We start from the raw sequence: 24,716 nt of genomic DNA on the forward strand, positions 1-24,716 counted from the left end.
TTCAATTCCTAGCCCCCATACTTATAGAAATAATGGAATACAGCAAATAGGTATTTTTCCTTAAGATATTTATTTAAAATAAGTTTGTTTCTTTAAATTGAGAATAGTTGCTACAATTATTATTGACTCAACATTTTGGTTGCTCAAGCAGGAAACAACACCTGTCGAGATGACTTCCCGTGTTTCTGCAGAACCTGGATGACTTTTTCACACTTTCTTCTCTCATTTCATATTTTCCCGAAGGAGCCATCACAGCCTTCTCCCGGGTCCCAGCTAGACAGGATTCTGGAAAAATAACCCTCCTTCCTTCCCTTCCTCTCTCCCTCTCCTTCCTCCCCTCCCTCCTCCCCACTCCGGCCTTCTCTCGAAGTCGAAGTTATGGATGTTAAGTATGTTGCTTAAGCAGAATCCCAGTGCCCTATAAACAAAAAAATTCCAAGCGCAGACGCAAGATCACAGAACGCTCAAAGTGAGAGATGATGCAGAGATCGCTTGTAGTGACAAGAGTTAAAAACAGGTCAGACCAGAACAGCCCGTAGGAGCTCTTGAGGTTGTTCTTAGCGTTTCTGTTCGAACCTACATCTTTATATATAGCAGCTGGCGACTTTTCGGCAGTCTCCATGACCCTGTCTGACAGAAAGCTCATCCAGTCACCGCACACACCTTGGGGGTCTTCATCTGCATTAGGGTATCTCTTCTCTCTCCCAGGAATAGTTCCCAAGGGTCAGTCCATTGTTGGGCTCTTAATCCCCACACTACTCACAATACTGGAAAGAGAGAAGTCATGACTCTCTCTCCCCGCACCCCCATATGTGGACCATTTTAGACCTTCTACATGCGAGAAGTGGGATTGCCAAGGGCGAGGGTCACTCTTTGAGTTAACCGATGGCTCCTTTCCTTCCTGCACTTGGACAAACATTTGCTCTGCACGCAGTAGATCCTGGAGGCAAAGGAGATGACCTCATTCTTGCCCTGACAGGTGTGGACACCCGGGTAGAGCAAGGAGACGCGACAGCTAGGCCGAGCCCGACCGCACCTGCGCGCCTTGGGAGCCAGGTGCCCGCGCCCTGTCGCCCGCCCGGCAGGAAGTGGCAGAGGCTGCGGGGGAGCGGCGGGCGGGGAGGCGCGGCACCCGAGCCCTAGCGCGGAGCCAGTCCCCATGGCGGCGCCGGTGCCCACGGGCCCCGAGGACGATGCCTCGGCCGTCCTGGACGAGCTGTCTCGGAACTTCACGTACTGGGCGCCGGGCCCGGGCAACGGCTCACTGTCGAGCGCCTGGTACCGCAGAAACCAGGTAAGGCCGCCGCCCGCACCCGGGCGCGGCGATCGCCAGCCCCACGCAGGCCCCGCGGAGCCTCCAGGCCTTCCTGTCAGCTCTCCGCGCGCGCGACAGCGGCCTGCGAGTGGGCAGAGCGACATGTGACGCTGCCACACGTTCACCCCCTCCCCTCCTCACAGCAGACCCCCTTCCCCTAGGACGCTCCTGGCCTCACTCGTGGGCCTCTGGGTCCCCAGGAACCTCGCTTTCCCAGCTCGAGTCTTCCCTCCCCTTCTGCAAGGATCTGAGGGCAATGGGAGTGGATTTCTACTTATTTTCACCCCAGGTTCCTTTCACAGTTTAAAAAAAGAAAAGTGACACCTTTCTCAGAAGCAAAAACTCATTATGGGCCTCCCAGTGTCAACTCTGCAGAGTCGTGTCCCCAAGGTCTCAGCATCGCCCTTCCCTAGGAGAAACACTAATATTTTCAGGCTGCAGTTCTTCATTGCTTGCTCTTTGGGAAAACAAGATTGTCAGCCTAAACAACACGGGTTTATGCTGGAGATTATATATGCACACACACACACACACACACACACACAAAATGTATGCATATATGAGCATCAAAGGGGATGGGGTGCTCATTTATTTTTGCATGGCCCCCAAGGTCAGGGAGAGGAAAAAAGTTCTGCCTCTAGCAGCGTTTGTATTCTTTCAAGCAGGGCAAGCGAGCTTTCATGGATTGGTTTCAGACTTCCAGTTTTCCTAACCCTGTTACTTTGGTCTTATGCATTAACAAAGCCATGAATCTTTTTTTTTTTTGTTACAAGAATGCATCCATAAAATTGTGTTACTATTGTCCCAAGTGTGAGATTTTAATAACTAATCAAAGGGTTAGATTCCTTTTATGCTTGAAAATTATCTTGAATGTTAGTTTCCTCACTCAGAGGTGATTTGTATAAAGAGTAAATAAGCTTAGCCCACCTGATTAATTTTGCTTTAAGTCTGTTTTGTCAAAAAAGATAATAAAATGGGGACAGGGACTTGCTTGGAGACCTATACTATTTCTCCTTGCTCTACCCACAGAATTACAAAGAACAGACTTTCTTTCCATGGGGACTTCCTCAGTATGTCTTATGCTTGCAATAGACACAATCCCAATAAAAGTTTAAGAACGAATGATCTGCTTTTGGTAAAACATTAGATCGTAGATGCGACCAACCATGACACCATTCAAAACAGCAAAGCGCTGTCTTCACAGGGAGAACGTATGTGGTCATCATTTGTCTTCAACACATCCTGGAACTCTTGATTGTCTTGGCCTTCCCAAGCACAGATTATCATGTGACATAAATGTTTACGAGGCTTTACTTGCCCTTGCTAGTACACAGTTGTTCAAGTCAGAAAGGGTGTTCAGAATATGCTAATTGGAACTGCTAAGCTGACACCTCAACCCTTGTTGGCTTCAGATAAGACAACGCCAGCTTTTCCCATGAGCGTGCAGAGCTGGGCCCTCTTAAAAGCCAGAGTCCTTTATTCTTTTGCTTGCTGCCGAATGGATAATTACTCTTGTTTCAAGGAAAAGTAAAAATTGAATGTTAAAATCCATTCAGCAAACATTTTATCAAGTGCCACTAGTCCTATGTAGGGCAGTAAAAGTAAAATAAAATCTAGCTTTTCCTTTTTGGCACTAGCTGAATAGAGAGATGGCTGGATATGGGAGTGAGCTCTCAAAAAAGGAAGAGAGAGAGAGAGAGAGAGAGAAACAAGTGTGAGATTTGAGTTCCCAAGTCCCACAGTCAACATTAGCACTGGGAGCAATCAGCTGGCTAGAACTGGCTGAACAATGTTTTGTGGGTTTGTCACCTTGGTGGCCCAGCTAGCTGTCTGCTTTCACAGCAATTGCTGTCAGGTCTTACCCACTAGCCTTCCTCTGCTGAAAAGTCCTCTCGTGTGACGGTGCCCACATAAAAGTGGTAGAGAGATGTAAGAATGCCTGGAGCAAAAGTCTGGGCTGGCATCCTGAGAAGCCACCGCGAGTTTTGCATTGAGAGCCTGTCCCGCTTGAAACAAACAGACAGACAGACAGACAGACAGACAAAAACTCCCCTGTTCTGTTGTGGAAGTTTAGATGTGGAAGTTTAGAGTTCTGCTGACTTGGTTTATGTTGTACCCACGCATTTCCAGGACAAAAGGCTAGTGTTCCTGAGCTGTCTACTGGGCTCATTGCGAGTACAAAGCACTGTGGGAATATTCACTGTAGCCCAAGACCCAAACATTTCTTTCAGGAATGTTATTAGGTGTGTGTAACTCCAAGACAGGGGTATATGGTATCGTGTGAGTTTCAGAAAAGCCTGTGGCTGTCTCAGCTGGACACTTAAGGATGGGTGGGACTTTGAAGTAGGAATGCAAAGGTGGAGGACATTTCAGAGAGGGGAACCCTGGGAACAAGGAACAGCTGTGTTTTCTAGAAAGTTCCATGCCTTGAGTCAGGTCCAAAGGATGTGGTTGTTATGGGAAATGGAGACTGTGAAGTGGGAACAGGGTTTAAGACCTTGGATCTGGTCCTGGATTGCCTTAAAGGGGAAGTAAGGAAGTTAAGGTTTTATCTAGCAGACAGTCAGGAGCCATTGAAGTTTGTTAAGCAGGCAGTGCAAAAGTCAAGGCAAATTAAATTTTAGAACATCTAAATTAGGCTAACAGGACGTAGAGGCCTCAAACTGGCCAGATGTGGACTAAATCTGGTACGTAGATATGATGTGTCATGTTTGACCTTCAGGGAAGTTTTTAAATGTTTAATGCCTTGCCAACATTTAAGGATGAGATTAGCTGGGGCTGGAAAGATCAGCAGTTAAGAGCATTTACTGCTCTTGCAGAAGACATGGATGGGTCCAGTTCCCAGCACCTACAGGATGGCGCACAACCTCCTGCCTATGACTTTAGTTCCAGAAGAGTTGGCATCCTCTTCTCGCCTCCACAGGCTCCAACATGCATAAAGTGCATGGTACACACACACACACACACACACACACACACACACGCGCGCGCGCAAGTTTAAAAATGAGATTAAAACTTTATCTTAGTTTGATATTTACTATCTAAAAGTTATATTTAAAATGCCCTATTTACTCATGTTTGTATACATGCTTTCCTTTACTTATACAAATAAAAGCCAAAGATTTATCAAAGGTCAAAACTGTGAACCTCAATAAAGCCCATTTATAGCTGGGCAGTGGTGGCACACACCTTTAATCCCAGCACTCCTAAGGCAGAGGCAGGCCGATCTCTGTGAGTTCAAGGCCAGTGCTAGTTCCAGGACAGGCCCCAAAGCTACAGAGAAAACCTATCTTGAAAAACCAAAAAAAAAAAAAAAAAAAAGAAAGAAAGAAAAAGAAGAAGAAAAAGAAAAAAGCCCCATTTACCAAAATATGAGAATATAATTCAGATTATTTATTTATTTATTTATTATGCATACAATATTCTGTCTGTGTGTATGTCTGCAGGCCAGAAGAGGGCATCAGACCTCATTACAGATGGTTGTGAGCCACCATGTGGTTGCCGGGAATTGAACTCAGGACCTTTGGAAGAGCAGGCAATGCTCTTAACCACTGAGCCATCTCTCCAGCCCTCAGATTTTTTTTTAAAGGAGAATTCATCTTCCATCATAGGAAGCACCTGGTTTCTTGCCCTTTTTAGTTAAGTTTCTTTTTAATTTATTTATTTTTATTTTATGTACACTAGTGGGGTTTTGCAATAGGTGTCAGGTCCTCTGGAATAATAGTCAGTGCTTTTAGCCACTGACCCATCTCTCCAGCCCCCTTTCTAGCTAAGCTTTGAAGACATTTGGTGAATTGTCTGGACTATCATATTCCTATAAAGTCACTGATGCATAATAAATTACATTTAAATGGTGACATGTTGATATTTAAATTGGGAACTAGGGTTGTGTTTCAAGGAATAAATTTTTAAAATGAAATTAACTATAAAGTTTCAAGTTCCCACCATATCCTTAAGCGTTAGATGTTCACACTCAGGACATGTGAATGGGTAAAACACTTGCCATGTAAACAGAGGGTCCAGAATCCATGCAAATGCTAGGTGGCTGTGATGGTCTCTTGTAGTCCCTGCACTCTGGAAGCTGAGATTCCCCAGAGCAAGCGAGATAAGGAGACTAGCTAAACCAGCAAGTTCTAGGCTTGAGCAAGACACCCTGAGTCCATATATAAGGTGGAAAGTAGTCAAGAAAGACATGCAACATCAACTTCTGGCCTCTACGTGAATCTCTCTCTCTCTCTCTCTCTCTCTCTCTCTCTCTCTCTCTTTCTCTCTCTGTCTGCTTCTGTCTGTCTGTCTGTCTCTCTCTCACACATACACACACACACACACACACACACACACTTGCACATACACTAGTATACCACATAAAAATACACATACAATCAAAAACTAACAAACGAAACTGGGTTCTAGTATTTCTTAGCCCGCAGGTCCCAGGGAGCTCCTACCTTGACCTCTCTTGGCCCTCCCCTTGTTTCAGTTGCTGGTGATGTAACCATGTAACCGTGCTGACATCTGGTTTCCAGCCAGCCTTAGAGCCGGTTGCTTTGATGGTGTTAAGTAGCTGACTGCACTTGAGGGAAGCACTTCATCTCCCAGAGCCAGTTTCCTTGCTGGTACGATTGGTTTGGGATCTTCAGATCCAGTCCTACTGTATGTCGAATAAAGAACCACCATGGAGAGAGAAAGGAGAGGACAGGAGAGAGGGAAGCTGGGAAGAGCAGCAATGAAGGGTTTTGATATTAGGTCCTCACATTCATAAATTGCTGGAATTTGCAAGGATGTGGCTAAAAGGTTACTCTGTATAGATTGAGATGAAAATCAGAATTTTTAATGTCCTTGATTTGAACTTAGATTCTCAATGGCTAGAATTTTTAAAGTCAACATGCTTAAAGAAAATTGACACAAGTTGACAAAGAGGAGGCAAAGTCGGAGAGGCCCGCATTTGTTAAGGATTTACTGGGTGATGCTTGTAACTGTTTTGTCTTTGGAGCTACACAGCAAATTTGTGAAGTGCACATTATCCTCACTGCTCATGCAAGCAAGCTTGTGTTGAGTAACTTGCTCCGAGATTGCACAGCGAGCAGTCAAGCTCAGTAGCACGTCTATTTATAGTCCACACCTAAAGGCTGCTGCTGCTAGAGATGAAGCTTGAGAAGAATGTGGTGTTAGGAGTGAACGTGGAGAGAGATGAGCGAGATGAGCGAGGCTTGTCTCGCGGTGCTGACAGAGCCCGTGATGAGCCCTGCATTGCCCCCGCTGATTTAGCTCTGCTCTCATCCATCTCTTTTCTGCCCATGGCTGCATAACTCCCAAAAGAAAGAAAAGTGCTAAGTCTTCACATACTCACAGGCCTGGGGAGGCAGCTGGTCATTTCCATATCCTTCCTAAGGGAATTTAAAAACATTCTTTTTGGTTTATACTTGCTGATTTTTAAAAACCTATCTTATACATCTAATATGGCGTTTTTCCTTTCTCAGACTTTCTTAGAAGTAAATATACAAAGCGTCAAGCAATTTTATTGAAGCTTTTGTTTAGGAAAAAGGAAAAATAAAGGAAAGACTTTTTTGTTAGTCTTAATGCCCTTGTGAACTTGGCAGACCAGATGTTTGCGGTTAAATCCACCTGACACCTCCCATGCTAATTATAATATTTGCATTGCCTAACAGCCAAATCTAGACTGTAGAAAACTTGCCAAATTACAGATTTACATGGCCTCCTTTCTTCAGAATTCACCTTTGCAAAAGGAGAGGGGAGAAAATGTTGATTAAAATAGGATTAAAAAATATAAAAGGGGGAGGAGAGACAGCATTCAAATGCTGAAGATACAAACCTACTTTATAGGAAGAACCAAAAAGTGATCGCCACAAAGCCAGGCCAGTGTTTTGGTGTTTTTTGTTGTTGTTGTTTTGTTTTGTTTTTGTTTTGGGGGGCAGAAGTGGGGTTTTGCTCATTTCTTTCTAAAGCATGGAGGGTTGTTCAAGCTGGCCTCTGAGTGGGCATACTTGTAGGGGTGGCGTTCCTGAAGCGATTCTGCAGTGGCTGTACAGATAGAGTTTGTTCTTAATGGAATAGTTTTTGAAGCATCTTTACTGGTGTGGTGTGGGCTTCTCCATTTCCCTATTTCTCAGCATTCTCTACTGAAATGATGAGGACATGCCTACCCTGCGTGAGCATTGTAAGAATAAAATAATACATGCCAAATAGTAAAATATCAAACACATAGCAAATACCAAATAAGCACAGCCATTATTAGTACAAGCTACCTGTGCTGTAGGAAAGTCATAGAAATACATATTGTAGTCAGGAATTTGGGGATTCAACACAAATGACATTATGAACCCTCACATCAGCTCTTTGATAAAACTTCATTTTGTTTAACACGCAATCATTGTGCGTCTCTGTCTAGTGCCAACCTTACTCTTTGATGGTGGTCTCCTCTTCATCTCCACATTCTAATTGGAGAGAGTCTAATGGGAGCCCTTGGGTCTTGAAGGGGTAAAGCAAGGATTCTCTGACCTCTTTTACTGTTTTCACTCTTTCAGGTTGGGGAGGTCGGGTGTGCAGCACTAGGAACAGCTAATGGAGGTGTTGGTGGTAGGAATTGTGGTCACATCTCATGCACTCCCTGACTGCTCATGCTCAACCTGAGAAGACTCAGTCAGGGTTAACATTAAATTTTATGTTTGTTTTAGCTTCGGATTTTTAACTTTATATGTGTGTTTGTGTGCATGTGTGTGCACACGTGTGTGCATGGCTGTGAAGGGCGGAGGTTGATGTTGAGAGTCTTTGCCGGTCACTCTCAGCATCACCATCAACAGCAGCAGCAGCCTTGGAGATAGGCTCTCTCACTGAATCTGGGACAGACCAATTTGGGTAGACTGGCTGACCTGTGACTCCAGGGATCCATTTGTCTCAACACTGAGTTATAGATATCTATCTGCCACATGCTTGGCTTTCTTTGTAGGTTCCCCCATGTTCCAAACCCAGATCCTCATGCTAGCATGGCAGGCATTATATCTACTGAGTCACACCCCTCTCAAACACCCCACCCCCGCTTGGATTTTTTTTTACCTACTGAACCACACCTCTCTTCATCCCCCCCCCCCCTTGGTTTTTTGCGGTTCCTTCCTATTTTGTTTTCTCCTAAAGAATCAGTGTTTTACCTCCTTTTGTTCCTTGTTCTAACCGACTTACGTGTTGTACAGAGTCAAGGTTCTTCATTCCGTCTGCCGTAACCACCAGAGTGTTATAACCGCCCTGGGGAGGAGACAGCTAGCTAACACTCCACTCGCCTCCCACTTGCGTTGAGGTTGTTCACACCTGTGCTCTGGCCCAGCCTCGTGACTTGGCCATATTCACTTTTAGCATGGTCTCCTGTCATCACGGCACACATCAGGAGGTGCCGGAAAATGGTCTCTAATGTCAATATCTGTGCTTACTCATGCACTCCACTTCATTTCGGGTTGTATTTAGTCGTGAGTCCCCCAAAGACGCGCCCTGAGTGTGTTGAGTCATACCGCCACTTTGTAAAAAGAATGTCCAGCTGCCTGCTGAGGCCCTGGCTGATTTCCCGAGTCTCCAAAACTTACGTTCTTTGCAATTATCAAACTGTTTTCTTATTTTAAGAACCTGAACCGCTGGCCTAACTTCTTTAACTTTTAATAAAAGTCAGTCTCTCTTCTGGCTGTAGAACTAGCCCTCTCTACCAAGAATGCTTTGCAAGGAAAGAGGTTCAGGCAGCAAGTCATGCAAATGTAATTGGATTAAAAAAATAAAAGAAACGAATCCATTTTGATCAAGGATAAAGCTACATTAGCTCTGGATTCATCAATGCTTTGGTGCAGGACCTCTGACAGTATGGTAAGCGTTCACCAATGCTTTGGTGCAGGACCTCTGACAGTATGGTAAGCGTTCACCAATGCTTTGGTGCAGGACCTCTGACAGTATGGTAAGCGTTCAGTCTCTCACTCTGATTTTTAGCTTGTGTTCCTCAGTTGTTGGTCCCACTGTAGCGGACTCTCCTCTCTAGGTGACAGACTTCTGCACTCCAGGGAAGGAAGACTTAATGAGACAACAGGTGTAGCATGATTAATAAAAACCCAGAGACAGAAACTGGTGTTCAACCTGAAGGTCAGAAAAGCAAAACAGCCAGCCACTGCCTCTTCCCTCTGCCTCTGTCCGAAATGGCGATCCTGCCTCCAGGAATTCTCAGAATGAGACTGAGAGCTGTATCCTCATGTCTTATTTTCTTCTCTAGTGCTAGGATTAAAGGCATACACCACCACTGTCTGGTTTCTATGGCAACTAGTGTGGCTGCTGGGATTAAAGATGTGTGTCACCACTGCCTGGTCTGTAAGGCTGATCAGTGTGACTGTTTTACTCTCTGAACTTCAGGCAAGCTTTATTTATTAAAATACAAATGAAGAATCAAACTGGAGTTTTCATCTGTCCAGACACTATTCCTGACCTGTTTTGTATTAGTCCCCAAAGCCAGAGGTGCTGGGCCTGACATTCCTGAAGAATGTGGGTCTCCTTGGGAAGGCTAGGATCTCCATGAAACAGGGTCCCTGTGACCAAGAGGCAGTATTGATTGGTTTAAGTAGAAGTTCCCACCAGGTAGGCAAAGCCTGCCTGCCAGCTGCTTCCATGGCAGCCCTTGGCCTGCATATCTCAGCTCATCCATCTCTCTTTCTATGCCCTAGCTCACCACCTGGGGAGTATTCCTCTCCAGGTAGTGTCCTTGTCTGTGTGGACAGGGCCTGAGAAGTGGTCTCTGTAAAAGTTTAGGCTGTAGGATTCAGTTTTTTAATCCTTTTCACTAGACCATCTCCAGGCTATGACTTATTTCTGAGTTCTAGGCTTCTCCCCTCCCTGCCAAATACATCTAGAAAAACCTTGTATTTTTCCTGTTGGTGGAAAAATTAATGGAAGAAGTTATGTAAGCCAATCAACAAAGAGGACCCTAAATGATTAGTCTACACAGAGTGCTGAGAGCCCTTCTCAACAGAGCGGCACAGGACTGAAACAGCCAAGTCGGAAGACTACAGTGTGTTCTCAAATGTAGCTGTACTTTTGGGACATGTTTGAACTTGTATGTGGGAGAGGGAAGGGAGGGAGACAGAAAGATAGAGAGAATGCAAGTGCTTCAGAAATACTTAAAAATTACCAAAAAAAAAAAAAACCTCTAAAAATAGCATTGCCATATGATCCAGCAATCCCACGTCTTGGTATTTACCCCAAAGATTGAAATCAGTATGTGTAAGAGATGGATACCTGCACTGCCTCTCAAGTCTGTGGTAATATTATTCACAATAAGCAAGTCAGGGAGCCAGTGTAAGTGTCCTCTGACAGATGAGTGGGTAAAGAAAGTGTGGCACAGACACACAGTGGAACACTATTAAACCTAAAAGGGAAAGAAATTCTGTCACAACAACACGGAATTAGAGAACATTAAGCTCCGTGGAATAAGGCAGCCGTAGAAAGATAAAACCACATGTTCTCACTTATGTGCATAATCTAAAACAATTGAACCCCTAACGCATAATGGTGGCTGTGTAAACTGGGAGGTGGAAGAGCTGGCGCGATGGTGGCCAAAGGATACAGTCTCAGGAGGAGGGGGGTTGGATTGTTGAGCTCTTTTGCACGGGGCTGAATATTAGTAATGGATTGCACACTTAAAACAGCAAAGAGACAATTTCAGATTTCCTCTCCGTAAGAATGATAAGCCTGTGATCTAGGTGCTAATCTTCCTTATTTAATTATTCCACTTTCCATCCATAAATCATAGCATCACTTGGTACAAATGGTAAATCCATAATTAAAATGTTAAAAGCACTGACCAACACTTGAAGGAGTGTTCTTGGTTTACAGTCTCTGACTGCCCCTATGAAACTTCCAGAGCGGATACGGTACTGCATGTAACTATGAACATGTGAGCAGGAATAGAAAGAAAATATTAGACACCTTTGGCTGTGGCTATGCGAGTCATAGTGGTGGGAAAAAAAATGAACAGTTGTGGCTAAGATTCAAGCCAATACCATCTTTCGAACAACTGTCACGTTCATGAAGAGATTTACATGCAGAGCCGTTTAAAAGTCTTATGATCAAGTAGCCTGGTAACCATTAATAAGTACGGGTGTCATATGTATGTTGACTATGATGTTTGTTGCAACCTGACTACTGAACCAATGGGATAGGACAGTTTTTGCTAGCATAGAAGTTGAAGTAGGGGAAATTAGCTTTGAGGCCTGGCCTTTTAGAGGCAGCCAAAGATCTATATCACTATGTACAAGGCATAGAGAAAACTTAAATGATCCCTGCCTCAGCTTCATAAAGATTGGATCCGATGGATGCAAGAGCCCCAGGAGGCTTTGGCAGAGACCAGACAGTGTGAGGCAACATCCTGCCCCTTCCCCAAACTCGGGCAGAAACTCATCCAGTGGCTAGCATCTGATAGGATCAGTGGAGTTCCGTGTTCAGGGAAAGTTGTGGCCAAGGAGTGCTGGAGCTCAAAGCAGGCATTGTTCCCCCAAAGAACCGTGGGTCTATAAATGGAGACTGTGCTTGTTCATTTCCTGGCTACCCAGACCCAAATAATCACACAGAAACTATATTAACTACAGCACTATTTGGCCAATGATTAAAGCGTATCCCTTGCTAGTTCTTATACCTCAAATTAACCCATTTCCATTAATCTGTGTATTGCCACGAGGCTGTGGCCTGCTGGTAAGGTTCTGGGGTCCTTCTCCTTCGGCAGCTACATGGCATCTCTTTGACTCCACCTACTGTCTCTATCTCTGTTCAGATTTCCCACCTGGTTTTATTCTGCTAAGCCATTGGCTGAAAGAGCTTCTTAATTAAGCAATGGTAATAAGACATAGTCACAGCATACAGAGGGGAATCCCCACATCAGTGGTCTGAAAACCCAGGCAGGTGTAGAGGAAGACTTTGCAGCCAAGAAGGCTCACAGCATCCAGCTTTCGGACCCCCTAGTCCGGGCCCACAAAAGGCAGCCACAGTCCTGATTCTTTACAAAGAATTAGAGGTTTTGAAATCACGATTATACGAATCTGGGGGTGAACAGTAGCATTCTTTGTATTCAGTGCGGCAGTCGGGGACCTAAGAGATTCCCTTCCCAATATTAGACAGGACTAAGTTGTTTTGTAATAGAACCCAGTTCAATATTTTCTGAACTAGAATCTTGCCTTTTCTCACCTCTCTCTCCTTTAACATTGTGTTAAAAACCTTCTGCAGAAGAGTTACCAAATGTGTTCCTTTTCCCATGCGCTGCTGGAACTTCAGTTTCTCAGACGTGAAAGCCCGACGGCATCTTGGCAAACCAAGTTTACTGCTGGTTTTAATGGGGGAATGTACAATCGTGGAAATAAATGTGTTCTCTAATAAAAGATAAAATATAATAGTTCTTAATTGTATGGGAAGGCCATATGTTGGGGTTGTCTGCTGAGGTTTTAAGGTTGATTAGAAACTGGCACAGAACCGTGTGTAGAATTGCGATGATACACAGCGTTACGTAACTCCGACCTTTTCCTGGTGGTTTTTATAATCACCAGATGGATCTAACGTCATGAGACTCATCAGAATAGGAATGTGATAACCCTATAGCACATAGCAAATGGCTATAGTGTGCCACAATAAGATAAAAGATTAAAAAATCTACTCTTCATTGCAGTTTTTTTCCTTTTTCACATGAGATTATAGTTTTATCTCTATTTGGAACAGTAATACTGACAACTCCATTGTCTACAAGAGTCAAGGAGGTTAATAGTAAGAACAGTCTAACCCACCCAGTAATCTAAGCTGGATCACAGATTCCAGGTTGTGCCTGGTATTTACTGCTGTGGATAGTATTTCTGCATGACCTTCTTGCAGTTACTCTCATTGCTCCTCTTTCTTGCTTAACCCCCTGAATGCCATCTCGTAATTAGCCTTCTGCTCCCTGGTCTCCTCCCCCACTGTCGATCCTCTGCACTTATAATAGTTTGAATTTCCAAAGTTCCCAAAGGCTGTATGCTCAAGGTTTGGTCCTTTGCCTGTGGCTCAAAGGGGAACTGCTGGCACCTACAGGAGGAGGGACCCAGTGCAAAAATGTCAAGTTGTTTGGGGCATGCCCTTGATTGGGATATTGGGGCAGGTTGCTCCTCTTTTTGCTTCATGGCAGCTGGGAAGTAAACAGTTCTCTTCTGCCACATACTCCTGCCATATTGCAACAAGCCCCAAAACAAGGTGTTGTGACCATAGGTCTGGACTCCTGAAACTTCTTTTGAGTCAGTGGTCTGGACGTTTCCACAGAGATGGAAAGGGGAGTGAACCCGCTAAACCTGGGCATGTTCCCATCCAGGGTCCTTTATGCCCTGGGATATAGAGACTCTTGCCGGCCTCTCCCATCAACCATGCTGGCATTCTCTGTTGCAAGGCCCTTTGGTACACTCTGTGGTGCTGTACCTGCTCGCCATACATGGGCAAGGCTGAATAATAACCCCTTAAAATGGACCTACACCCAAAACCCTAAATCAGCCGTGAATGTTGCTTCTTTGCATAACATAAAGACTTGGCAAATGTAATTAATTAAGGGCAAAGCTCTGGAGATGGGGAGACTATCCTAGATCAGTCAGTTGGGCCCCAAATGTCACTGCTCATGTCCTTAAAACAGGAAGGCACAGGGGATTGGACACAGGAGAAAACAGTACGAACATAGAGCCAGCCCCACGGTGATATAGCCACAGACCAGGACTCCAGCAGCCTGAAGTAGCCAGATGAGATGATGGATGGACTCTCCTCTAGAGACTCCAGGGGGAGCAGAGCTCTCCCAGCTCCTTGGTTTCATCTCAACAAGATTGGATTTTGTCTTCTGGACTCTGAAACCGTGAAAGGGTAAATTTTATTGTCTTAGTCACCACGCGGAGCAGCCTAGGCAGAGCCGCACCGTGCGCTCTGTTCTGCGGACTGTAAGGAACACACGCCATACACTCGCTCTTCACAGTGTTGCCTTCTCTGCTTCCTCTGAACATCTTGAGGGACTTTTCATCCTTGAGTCCCGACATGGGGCCTAATATTTAGCAGTTGCTGAGTAAATCCCAAATAGATGTCTGACTGAATGAGTAACACCTGACTCCGGCTTCCTCATGCTTTCTGTCTCCCGTATCTCTGATCTTCTGTCGGATCGTTTTCACTTCACATCCTCTCCCGTCACGTCCTGTGTTTTCCTCAAGCTGTGTCTACATGTGGTTTGAAGTTGGGCCATGGTTTTATTTTTCTCCTTAACATCTTTTCTTGGTTCGACCAGCTTCCCTTTTGTTTCTTCTCTTGTTATCTCCCCTTTAAACTCATATTTTTAAGTGAACCCATATTCTTAATTTCATTGCGCCTGTAAAGCAGCTTTTAAAAAAAAAATAGTTTCAAATTTTTCAAACAGATAAAACAGTAAAAAGAAATAATGCAGTAAACACTGTGTCCCTCGCCCAGAGATGGCTAACAATATGAAGTACTAATTAGTCCTCTCTGTGCGCAGATACAGATAATTCGAAACTCAGCAGCACGTACAGTTGTGCGTCTTTACCGCCTAGATGCTCACAGGTGTAGACATAGCTCTGAGAATCTGGATGGCCTCCTTTCCCTTCCAGGAATGTTGGAGCTGGCCTGGGTGCCTACCTAGTTACCAGGCAAAACCCCAAATCCACTCCAGTTCATTTCTTAGAGTTTACTGTGACCTAAGGAAAGTAGAAAGTGCATTTCTCAGCCACACCCCCTACTGCACAGGCCTTTACATCATTCCTGCAGTATTTTGTTGGCCTAAATCACTGAGTGTGGCTTATCATTGATATCAAAAGTACATCACATGTCCAGGTCAGGCATGTTTTACTGCTTAGAATGGGAGACAGCATTATTACAATCAGGAGGTGACTATAATTCTTACTGTGTTCAAAATCAGCTCTGGATCTGTGGTCCTTTTCAGCCACACACTGGCTCCATATTGGTCTGATTCTGAGTATGTTTTGAAGGTAGAGCCAAGAATATGGCTGAGTTCAAAGTCAGGGCTGGGCCAGACTTTAATTCTATACATTCCTGTGTTATCACATCCCATCTCCATCTGGACAGACCGGCCCACTCAGGGAGTACAGGTCAGTAACACGAGAATGCGGGTCACTGTTGAATATTTAAAGAACATTCTGGCGCCAAAATACAAAAAAAGAAAAAGAAAAAAAGAGTAGGATTGTTACTTCAAATAAAATTAAAACCCAGTAATAGTTATTAGTGCTGATATTCTGAACTTCATTCTTGATGAGTTGTTTGCTATGGCTGCCACCATCTGTTTGCTGAGACACCCTGGAAATGCCAGAAATGAAGCCACAATGGCAACAGCACCACACTGTTAAAGTTGGGGCTTCCTCTTGTGTTTCCGGCCTGTGCTTGTAACTCCTTTACTAAGACATGAAATAACCTTTTCGCCTAAGATTGTCTCTACTTTTATTTCATTTTCTCTGAAATAAAGAAATAAAATTTCTGCTAATGTAAAAGAAAATGCAGAGTGCTGATTTCAGCAGCCAAAGGTCACCTGTGTGAGTCCACTGACAATGACTTAGACATTGTGTATGTGAAACATCATCTACTTTCTAATATTAGAATAGTGGCAGCCAAGGCTTCCACCCTGCTTGGCCCTTGCTAGTTTACTGAAAGTCATTATAAAAACAGAGAATCAGCAAAGGAAAGTGATTCATGCCAAGTCACACAGCTTAATTCTCCTTGGCCTAAGGAGCCCAGGTGTGAATAATGATGTAGACATATTAATAATTGAATAAATTTTATCAGGGCCCACTCACTCACAATAAGAAAATGAAGTTCCTGGTTGCACCTAAGGATTTTATAGTCATTAAATCACATTTCTCAGGATTAATCTACTCAGAATTAAAGGCATTTACAGGTGGTTGTTATAAGTTATCTCTTGATCTTGATGGTCACTAAACCAGGTTCTTCTACATTGTTTTCAGTGTGAATCCCCTCCCAAACAACTCAGTGTGAGTGTTGGTAAACCTGTAACTATTAACAAAATACCCGAGGTAACTAACTTATGGAAGAAAAGGTATAGTCTTGCTCGTGGTCTTAAAGCCCCAATCGGGGTCTGGCAAACCCATTGCTTTTCCAACATTGCCAGGAAGCCACAGGGCAATGGTGGGGTATATGCAGAGGCTGCTTGTTCATTCCTGGCCACCCAGACCCGAAATAATTACACAGAAACTATATTAACTGTATCACTGCTTGGCCCATTAGCTTATGACTCTTATAACTAAGTCTTACATCTTAAATTAACCCATTTATATTATTCTATATTTAACCACGAGGCTCATGGTTTACCAGTAAGGTTTCCGGGGCATCTGTCTCCTTTGGTGGCTACATGGCGGCTCTCTGACTCCGCCTACTCTCTCTATATATCTCTGTTCAGATTTCCCACCTGACTTTATTCTACTAAGCCATTGGCCGAAACTTTCTTTAATAACCAATGGTAATAAAATATATTCCTAGCATACAGAGGGGAGTCCCACCTCAGAGGTGCACATGGTGAACAAACTGATCACTACATAACTAGAGAATGAGAGAGATGAGTGGAGGAACTGGGGCCCTATGCTCCTTTTTCAGGGAATCCCCTCAATGATCAAAGACCTTCCTGTAAGGTCCCTCCTTCCAAAGGCCCACAGCACCCCCAAAAGAGTCCACACTGAGAACCAAAAACTTTGGCGTAAGTCCTTTGGGAGACAATAAGCATCAAACCACGGTAGCCATTAGTGGGGAGTTACTCTACATTATGGTTCAAATGTGAAGAGCTCCCCCACAGGCTCAGGTGTTCCCAGCTGGTAGCACCATTTGGAGAGGTCATAGGACCTTTAGGATGTGGGGGATAAAGGCCATGGAAGTAGCTCTTGGACTGCCCTGTCTGCCTCCAGTTCTGACTGGGTGTGTGCTTCCTACTCTGGTTGTCTTCCTTGTGAGGGACTCTGCCACACACTCTCCGCACGATGGGGTCTCCTCTCCATCCCCAACATGATGAGCTGACTCACTAACCTGAGGTTACTTACAGACTGTGGATGATCCAAAAACAGCTACATCAGTGCAGAGTCCCGCCACCAACGACATCCCATGGAAGCTAAGCCGTGGAATCCCACTTTCAACTCACCTTCTGCTTCTTATAGACTCTGGCGTGTACCTCTCAGTATGGAGAAAGACAGGCAGGACAGAGTGGGGCAATGGCTGAAACCCAACGGGAAGGTCCTGTGACACTCGGAATGTCCACGGCTCCATTATCACTGACCTATTGGAGTTAGCTATCACTGCTGTTCTGCTCATTCTGTTGCCATGGCTACTGAGTCTAAGTAACCTCCATATCAAGGTGGCAATGGGATTCTTATGGTATCCTGAAGGAAAAAGCCATCCTAGAACAATATGATAAGTGAACTAGACATTGTTCAAAGTGAACAGGAAGAGGTATGTGTTCCACTCAAATGCTACCTGTAAGGTACTTGAGTAGTCGTGGAAAATATTTGCCCACAGATACCGAATTCTCATCACCACGACAAAAATCCCTGACAAGTGCCGTAAGAGAAGAGAATGTTTATTCTGGCTGTCAGATCAGGGGATTGGTCCATCCTGAGAGAGGAATGGGTGGAACCAAAGCAAGATTGAAACCCAGCAAACAGAGAGAGAAGAATTTTAGGCTAGCAAAACTACCCAGTAGATTATAATGGCGGACATGTATTGTTATTGAAAGTGGCCTGGTTGTTGGCTCTGAAAGGAGCCAACACATGATTGTCATTCTGGAAGTGGCTTGGACAGGTGGAGGGGTTCAGGCCCTGAGTCAGAAGAGCATTACAAAAGGGAACAGTATCTATCGGAAACAGCACAGTAGGCCTTAAAGAGAAGAGGCTCCCTTTAAAAATGAAGAGGGGCTTCATTAAAGGAATGGCTTAAAGCATCATAAATAAATCGAGTGAGCAGCATCGTGGGCAGGGTGATGGAGGAGAGGGGACAGAGAAAGGAGCCATTTGGGGCCTGACTTGTGTAAGTTGGTAGAGGGAGCTGGCAGGATGCTTTATACCATGCAGTTAGGTTTGAGATGACATACCTCACGAGGAGGACGGAGGAGCTGGGTACCGGTTAACGGCATAAATCATGAGCATAAAATCCACAGCACAGAACAGCTCATAGTATCTCAGGGAGAGAGCTGCAGGGTGGAGGCCTAATTTCTTCAGGCTGTGGTATCTGGCCTCTTAGGGTAAGTTTAAAAAGACAGTAGTATGATCTAACACATTTGCTGAATCCCATGAAAGGTTAGCAACACCAAAAAAATCACCACCACAACAAAAACATAAACTGTGAATTTGGATGATAATGTGTTAGGTTCATGAAATATAACAGATGTGCCATTTGGGTTTGTAGAGGATGATGTTGATGACGGGGGAAATGTACGTTTTACTGGAGTAGGGGGCCCATGCGAGAGCTTTGAGGCTTCTGCTCAATTTTCTTTGTGTACCCAAAGCTTCTAAAAATAAATTTTATTTAAAAAGTAATTGCCATGACTAATTGAAGGATACACGAGCCAAGTAGAACTCGACAATATCGTCGTAGTAACCAGCAGCATATAAGATAGCAGAGGACAGGTTGCAGCTAGACTAAGTGCAAGCTTCAGTAATGCTACATAGCTGAGAATATCGATGAAGTTCAGAATGTGTGTCAGGAGCACATGATGGCTTTGAGGAGAAACTGGATTACTCAGACACTGCCACTCTGCAAAGCAGTCTGGCAGTTCCTGGCCAAGCTAAAAATGGACTCACCACACAACCCAGCAATTACATTTTTGGGCATTTATCCCAGAAAAATTAAGACTTATTTTCGTGAAGAATTTATACATGAACATTCATAGCAGCTTTATTTATAACAGCTCTAAACTGGAAACTATACACACGTCGTTCAACAAGTGAACGGTTAAACAAACTGTGATGCACACATACATAGCATGCTGCTCAACAACTGGGAGGAGCGAGCTATTGACACACGTCCTTGGGCAAAGCTTGACATTATGCTCAATGAACAAAAGCCAATTTCAAAAGTATACATACTTCGTGACTCCGCTTGCATAACACTTGTGAAATAATATTAAAATGGGGAATGGATTCATGGTTGCTGTGGGGGAAGCGCAGGCAGGAGAAAGACTTGTTTCTCTGTAAAGGGTAACAGAAGGGTCTGATGGTGAGTGTTTTCCTTGTGGAGTTGCAGAACCCACACGTACGCGCATGCATAGCTGATAAAAGGCCAATTCATTGGATATTTTATTCTAGTTGTGTAAGAAGTTACATGAGGATGCATTGGTCTTACCTGTAGACTTCTTTGCAGCCTACAATATGAATCTACAATCACTTCAAGATGAATTTTTAACTAATTATAATTGCTAAAGGAGTAACATATGACTGGGATGTGAGCATGGTGAGTGCTGGTCGTGACTGACCTGCACAAAGCCCTGGGTTCCGTCCTCAGGTCATGTAAACTGAGCTGGTGGTGCCCTGCTGTTTTACCAGCGTACAGAAGGTGGAGAAAGGAGAATCAAGGGTATCATCAGCTGCATAGTGCGTTCGAGGGCAGCCTGATTTCCATGAGACCCTATCTCAAAAGGGGAGGTAGCGAGTAGAATTAGTAACTTCCTGATCAGGAGAGTAAGGATAAAAGAGAAAAAAAAACTCAGCCAAAATATAATTTCAGTTACATGAAAGGAATAAGCTCCAGAGAGCTACTGTATAACATGGTGACTATTGCAAGTCATAGTGTGTAAAATACTAAAAGAATGGATGTAAACTGTCCTCACACCAAGGTGCATGTATGCTTTTCATATGTCAATTAAGTAGGTTTGGTGATTTTACAATTTAGCTCAGACTTATTATTAACTAGCTCTTACAACTTAAATTAACCCATAATTCTTGTCTATGTTTAGCCATGTGTCTTCGTAACCTTACTCAGTGAGGCATTCTCATCTTGCTTCCTCTCTGTCTTGGTGGCAACTTCAGACTGAGCCTTTCCTCTTCCCAGAATTCTCCTAGTCTGGTCACCCTGCCTATATGTCCTGCCTGGCTACTGGCCAATCAGTGTTTTATTAAACCAATATGAATAACAAATTATTACAGGGTACAAAAGCATTATCCCACAACACTTCCCCCTTTTTTTTCTTTTCAAACCAAGAACTCTGACTCTAATCTCCTTTTTTTCTTTTCAGAGTAGATTCAATAATCTACCCTTTACTGTAACAAATAGAAATTCCATGTTTTTGAAAAGCTGTCAAAGTGATTGTATCACTTTGCCTTCCTACCAGGAATATGTAAAAGTCTTCATCTATCTCCTCCTTGCCAACATTCATTGTCTCATTTTTGTTTGTGGTCATCTTATTTGGTGTGCAACAGTATAGCATTGTGGTTTTGATTTGTTGTCTTCTTTGGAAAGACCTGCTCCAATCTTGTGCAGCAATTTTGAATATCGAGCCCTACTTACATAAGAATTTATAAATACTTCCTCCTATTCTGTTGTTTGCCTCTTCAGTGTATTGATAGAGTTGCCTTCAGGTTTTGATTTGAGGGCTGGGATTATAGCTCTGAGTATTTGCCTAGCAGATAAAAGGAAACAGGAACGGTCACCAGCACCAAAATAAAATAAAATAAAAACAACAAAATTTCTCTCTTGATGAAGTCCAACCTGTGTATATTTTGTATTATGTTGTAGGAGATCTTGGTGTCACATCCAAGAAACCCTTGCCAAATCTAGCCACCAATTTTAAAACTCCCAGCCTGATGTCTTTTGAATGGTTTATTGAATGATTTAAAGGATTTTGGAGTTGGTTATTTCTCTTCAGCAATTTATTTTTATAGCTATGGAAGATTTTCATAATTATACATTCAATGCCAACTTGCTTTTGATTCTCCGTTTTCCTAATTATTGCCAAATGCATTCAATTGTAAGTAAAAAGCATGGAAATAGTACATTGTATTGTGATATAAGCAATCCCATGAACAATGGTGAGCAAAATCACTGCCAAGTGCCTTTATTAGAAACAAAATCTTAACTGATTAGAGACCATATTATATATCAACTCTAAAATGAGTTTTCAACTTTTCTGCTTCATTTTTTTAAATAAAAAATTTTACTTTGGCTTGGCTAACAGAGCTCTGAAACTTCAAAAGACACTTTGTGTCTCAAAAGGAGGTCTTGTGATTGTGATGCTCTCTTGAAATTCAAGTAGTTCTTCGGGAATCTGAGGCTCGCTGGAAGTTAGATTCTGTAGACTAAGAGAAGCTCTCTGTACCATTGCTAGTTTATACTTACGAATTTTACACATGTTCCCAGATGACAGTATCAAGTACATCTGTGTGTATGTGAGTTTGCATGTAGTGTATGCATGTTTACATGCTTGTGTGCAAATACACATGTATATGTGTGCGTGCCACATGGAAGCCAGACGCGTTTCTCAATGTCTTCCTAAATGGTTCTCTCTCTCTCTCTCTTTCTCTCTGTGTGTGAGTGTGTGTGCGTGTGTGCGTGCATGTGTGCATGAGTGCCCATGCCATATGCATGTTTGGAAGACAAAGGACAACTCTGGAGGGGGGGGGTTGTCTTGCCTTCTACCTTCCTGAAGCGGGATCCCTCTTGTTGATTCTGCCTTGCGGCTCACTCCTGACTAGCTGGCCCACAAGCTTCTGGTCAATCCTCCTGCCTCCACCTCTCAGCTCAGGGTAGGAGTTCTGGAAGCACAAACACAAATCACTGCATCTGGTTTTTTACGTGAATTTTTTCCAGAAATTGCTCTCCAGTCACAGGGTGTGAATTGTTAGCAGTTATGTTCACTGAGCCCGCACCTGTTCCTCCCCACCTTATTTTTTGTGAGAGGGTCTCTTACTTAACCTGGGGTTTACGTGATTTGGCTGGACTGGCTGGCCAGTGAGTTCCAGGACCCACCTATCTCTACCCCGCAGTGTGGGGGTTAAAGACGTACACCACTACCCCAGCTTGTATGTGGGTGCTGAGGTCAGAACTCAAGTCCTCATGTTTCACAGCAGTTACTTCACCCACTGAGCCATGTCAACAGCCCACACAGAATCGTTTTAAAGAAATCATTTTAAAGTTATTAAATAATTCTTAATCTATCTGTGATAAATATTTGAGCATTATGAAGAACTTCTTTTTTAACCTTTATGGTTCTTATTTAAACTGTTATCTACTTTTCAAGTGTTTACTAATCCCCCAACTTTGAGGAGTAAATTCTTTAGAATACTCCGTGGAAACCCGAGACTGGGTTCTCCTACCTCGGAGAATTTGCCCTATCTTTGAGGAGTCAATGGCACACATGATGATGTTAAAGAAGAAATAGCATTTACCACGAAGGGTCTGAGTTAAGGTGGTCTGAGATGCCCCAGACTGCCACAGGCCAGGAGGGGAAAGTCTAGTTGGAGAGAGCTGACGGAGAACAGCACCTCAATGAATCCAGTGTTCCACCTGGGTGGGGTGTGCCACTTACCAGAGGCAGAAAAGTGTGTGTTGAGCAGCTGAATGGTTCAGGTGTGGATGGTGACGTAGTCAACTGTGGAGAAACACTGCAGACAGTGACCAGAGGAGGAGTGGGAGATGCGTTCTGTCTAGTGGGACACTTTCGAGGTGGAGGGTTCCTGAGAACACCTTCCCTCCTTTTCACTAGGCCAGGAAAGTGAACCAATTTGTCAAGACCATCCAATCAGAGAATCGCAGACCTGAGCCCCTAGTTTTCCTTTGACTTTGCGTCCTATGATCTTCTTCCTACCACAGTTCTTCTGGGTGTATCAAGACAAAACAAAATGAACAGAACAGTTAAGTCAGAAGCATCTCTATGGGCAGTAAGATCTTGAGGCTGTTCACTGAGTGAGGCAGACAAATGCCTAGAAAATCTAATAAAGGACTCACTTCTTTCTTTTCCAAGATAATATCTCACTGTGTAGCTCAGGCGAGCCTTAGGACCCTCTTGCGTACGCCTCCCACCTCTGCCTCCTTAGTGCTCAGAATATGGGCATGAGCTGCCACACTTGCTATGACCTAATGGCTATTTGTAATTTTATTCATTATTGTGTGTGTGATGTGAGCATGCATGGGCTGCACGTGTGTGGAGGTCAGAGGACGACTTTCAGGAGTTGGGTCTCTCTTTTCACTGTGGGTTCTCTGGTTCAAAGCCAGGTTATTGAATTGTACAACACTTGTTCCTACCCACTGAGCCATCTCATTGGCCCTGACCAAGCTATTTTCAAAAACCAGCATTTGGTGACGTTCTCACTTTAATCAAATATTATTCCCAGGGCAGGTTTGGCAAATGTAAGGGAAGCAAAACTGAGCAGATGAGTAAATCAATTAATATAAAAGCAAACCCCTGCAGCACTGCCAAATATCTTTCAAGTACTATTTCTAAAAGCCATTTAAAGAAAATGATTCCTTTTACAGGTTCACCTTTTTGGAGTGTTGCTGGCTATTTTAGGAAACGTGGTTATCAGCATTTCCCTAAATATCCAGGTAAGAAAAACTCAACTTTTCTGACTGTAGCTCGATCTGGGAATGTAGTGTGCCTGTCACAGGTACGGTAGTTCTGCTTCTGCAGCTCTTTCAGCCATTCAAAAAAGAAGAAAAATAATGAAACATTGTATGTTGTGATCTCACTGTGCAGACCAAAGGCCTTGCAGAACGGAGGACATACAGTAAGAACTTCAACTAAATTAGAGACCTGAGAGAACCCCTGCTGCTAAACTAAACTCTGAATGAAATCTGAATTTTAAGCCAAACTGCGAATTCAATCTAAATTTTAAATCATTTAGTAAGTCAGTTTGAAATAGAATCAAACCAATTTAGTTTCTTAAGCTACTGAACTAAAATAGGCCTTAATATCAAAATACCTCCTTGAATGTTATATAATTTTATGTAAAACTTTAGTAGACCATAGCCTAATATAATTGTTACTAATTTCCAAGAAATGTATTTATTCCTAAAAATACGGAAATAAGTCATGTTTTACTTTGCTGAGACCCATCATTGTGACAAAGCACCCAAGAAAAATGTACTAACAAAGGAAAAGATTTATTTTGGCACTCTGTCCCTTTCTGCTTGACTTGTAGCCGTCAGTACATTATGGCTGGAACACACAGCAGAAGAGACCTATTCACCTACTGTGGCCAGGAAACAGGGTCGGGTAGAGGGGGCATCAGGAAAGGTTACAATGCTCCCTTTGACAGAAGTTTCTGTCCCGCCCAGTTCCACAGCCATTCAGTCCCAAAGAAAAACACAGAAGCCTATATTAATTATAAACTGGTTGGCCTATCAGCTCTGGCTTTTTATTAATTAG

At 43.6% G+C, this 24,716-nt stretch overlaps 1 protein-coding gene across 1 annotated transcript in view; it reads left to right on the forward strand.

The window, feature by feature from the left end:
• Positions 1-1,053: 1,053 nt before the first annotated feature.
• The window catches only part of Nipal2 (NIPA like domain containing 2), an 87,124-nt gene continuing 63,461 nt past the window's right edge, over positions 1,054-24,716 (forward strand). The window contains exons 1-2 of the mRNA XM_041637734.1: positions 1,054-1,294; positions 23,825-23,893. Coding sequence (XP_041493668.1) covers positions 1,160-1,294; positions 23,825-23,893 — 204 coding nt within the window. The 5' untranslated portion in view covers positions 1,054-1,159. The remainder of the gene's footprint in view (positions 1,295-23,824; positions 23,894-24,716) is intronic.

Source organism: Microtus oregoni, unplaced genomic scaffold, assembly GCF_018167655.1.
Source record: "Microtus oregoni isolate MIOR12 unplaced genomic scaffold, Mior012 000053F_ref0000044, whole genome shotgun sequence".
Taxonomy (NCBI): domain Eukaryota; kingdom Metazoa; phylum Chordata; class Mammalia; order Rodentia; family Cricetidae; genus Microtus; species Microtus oregoni.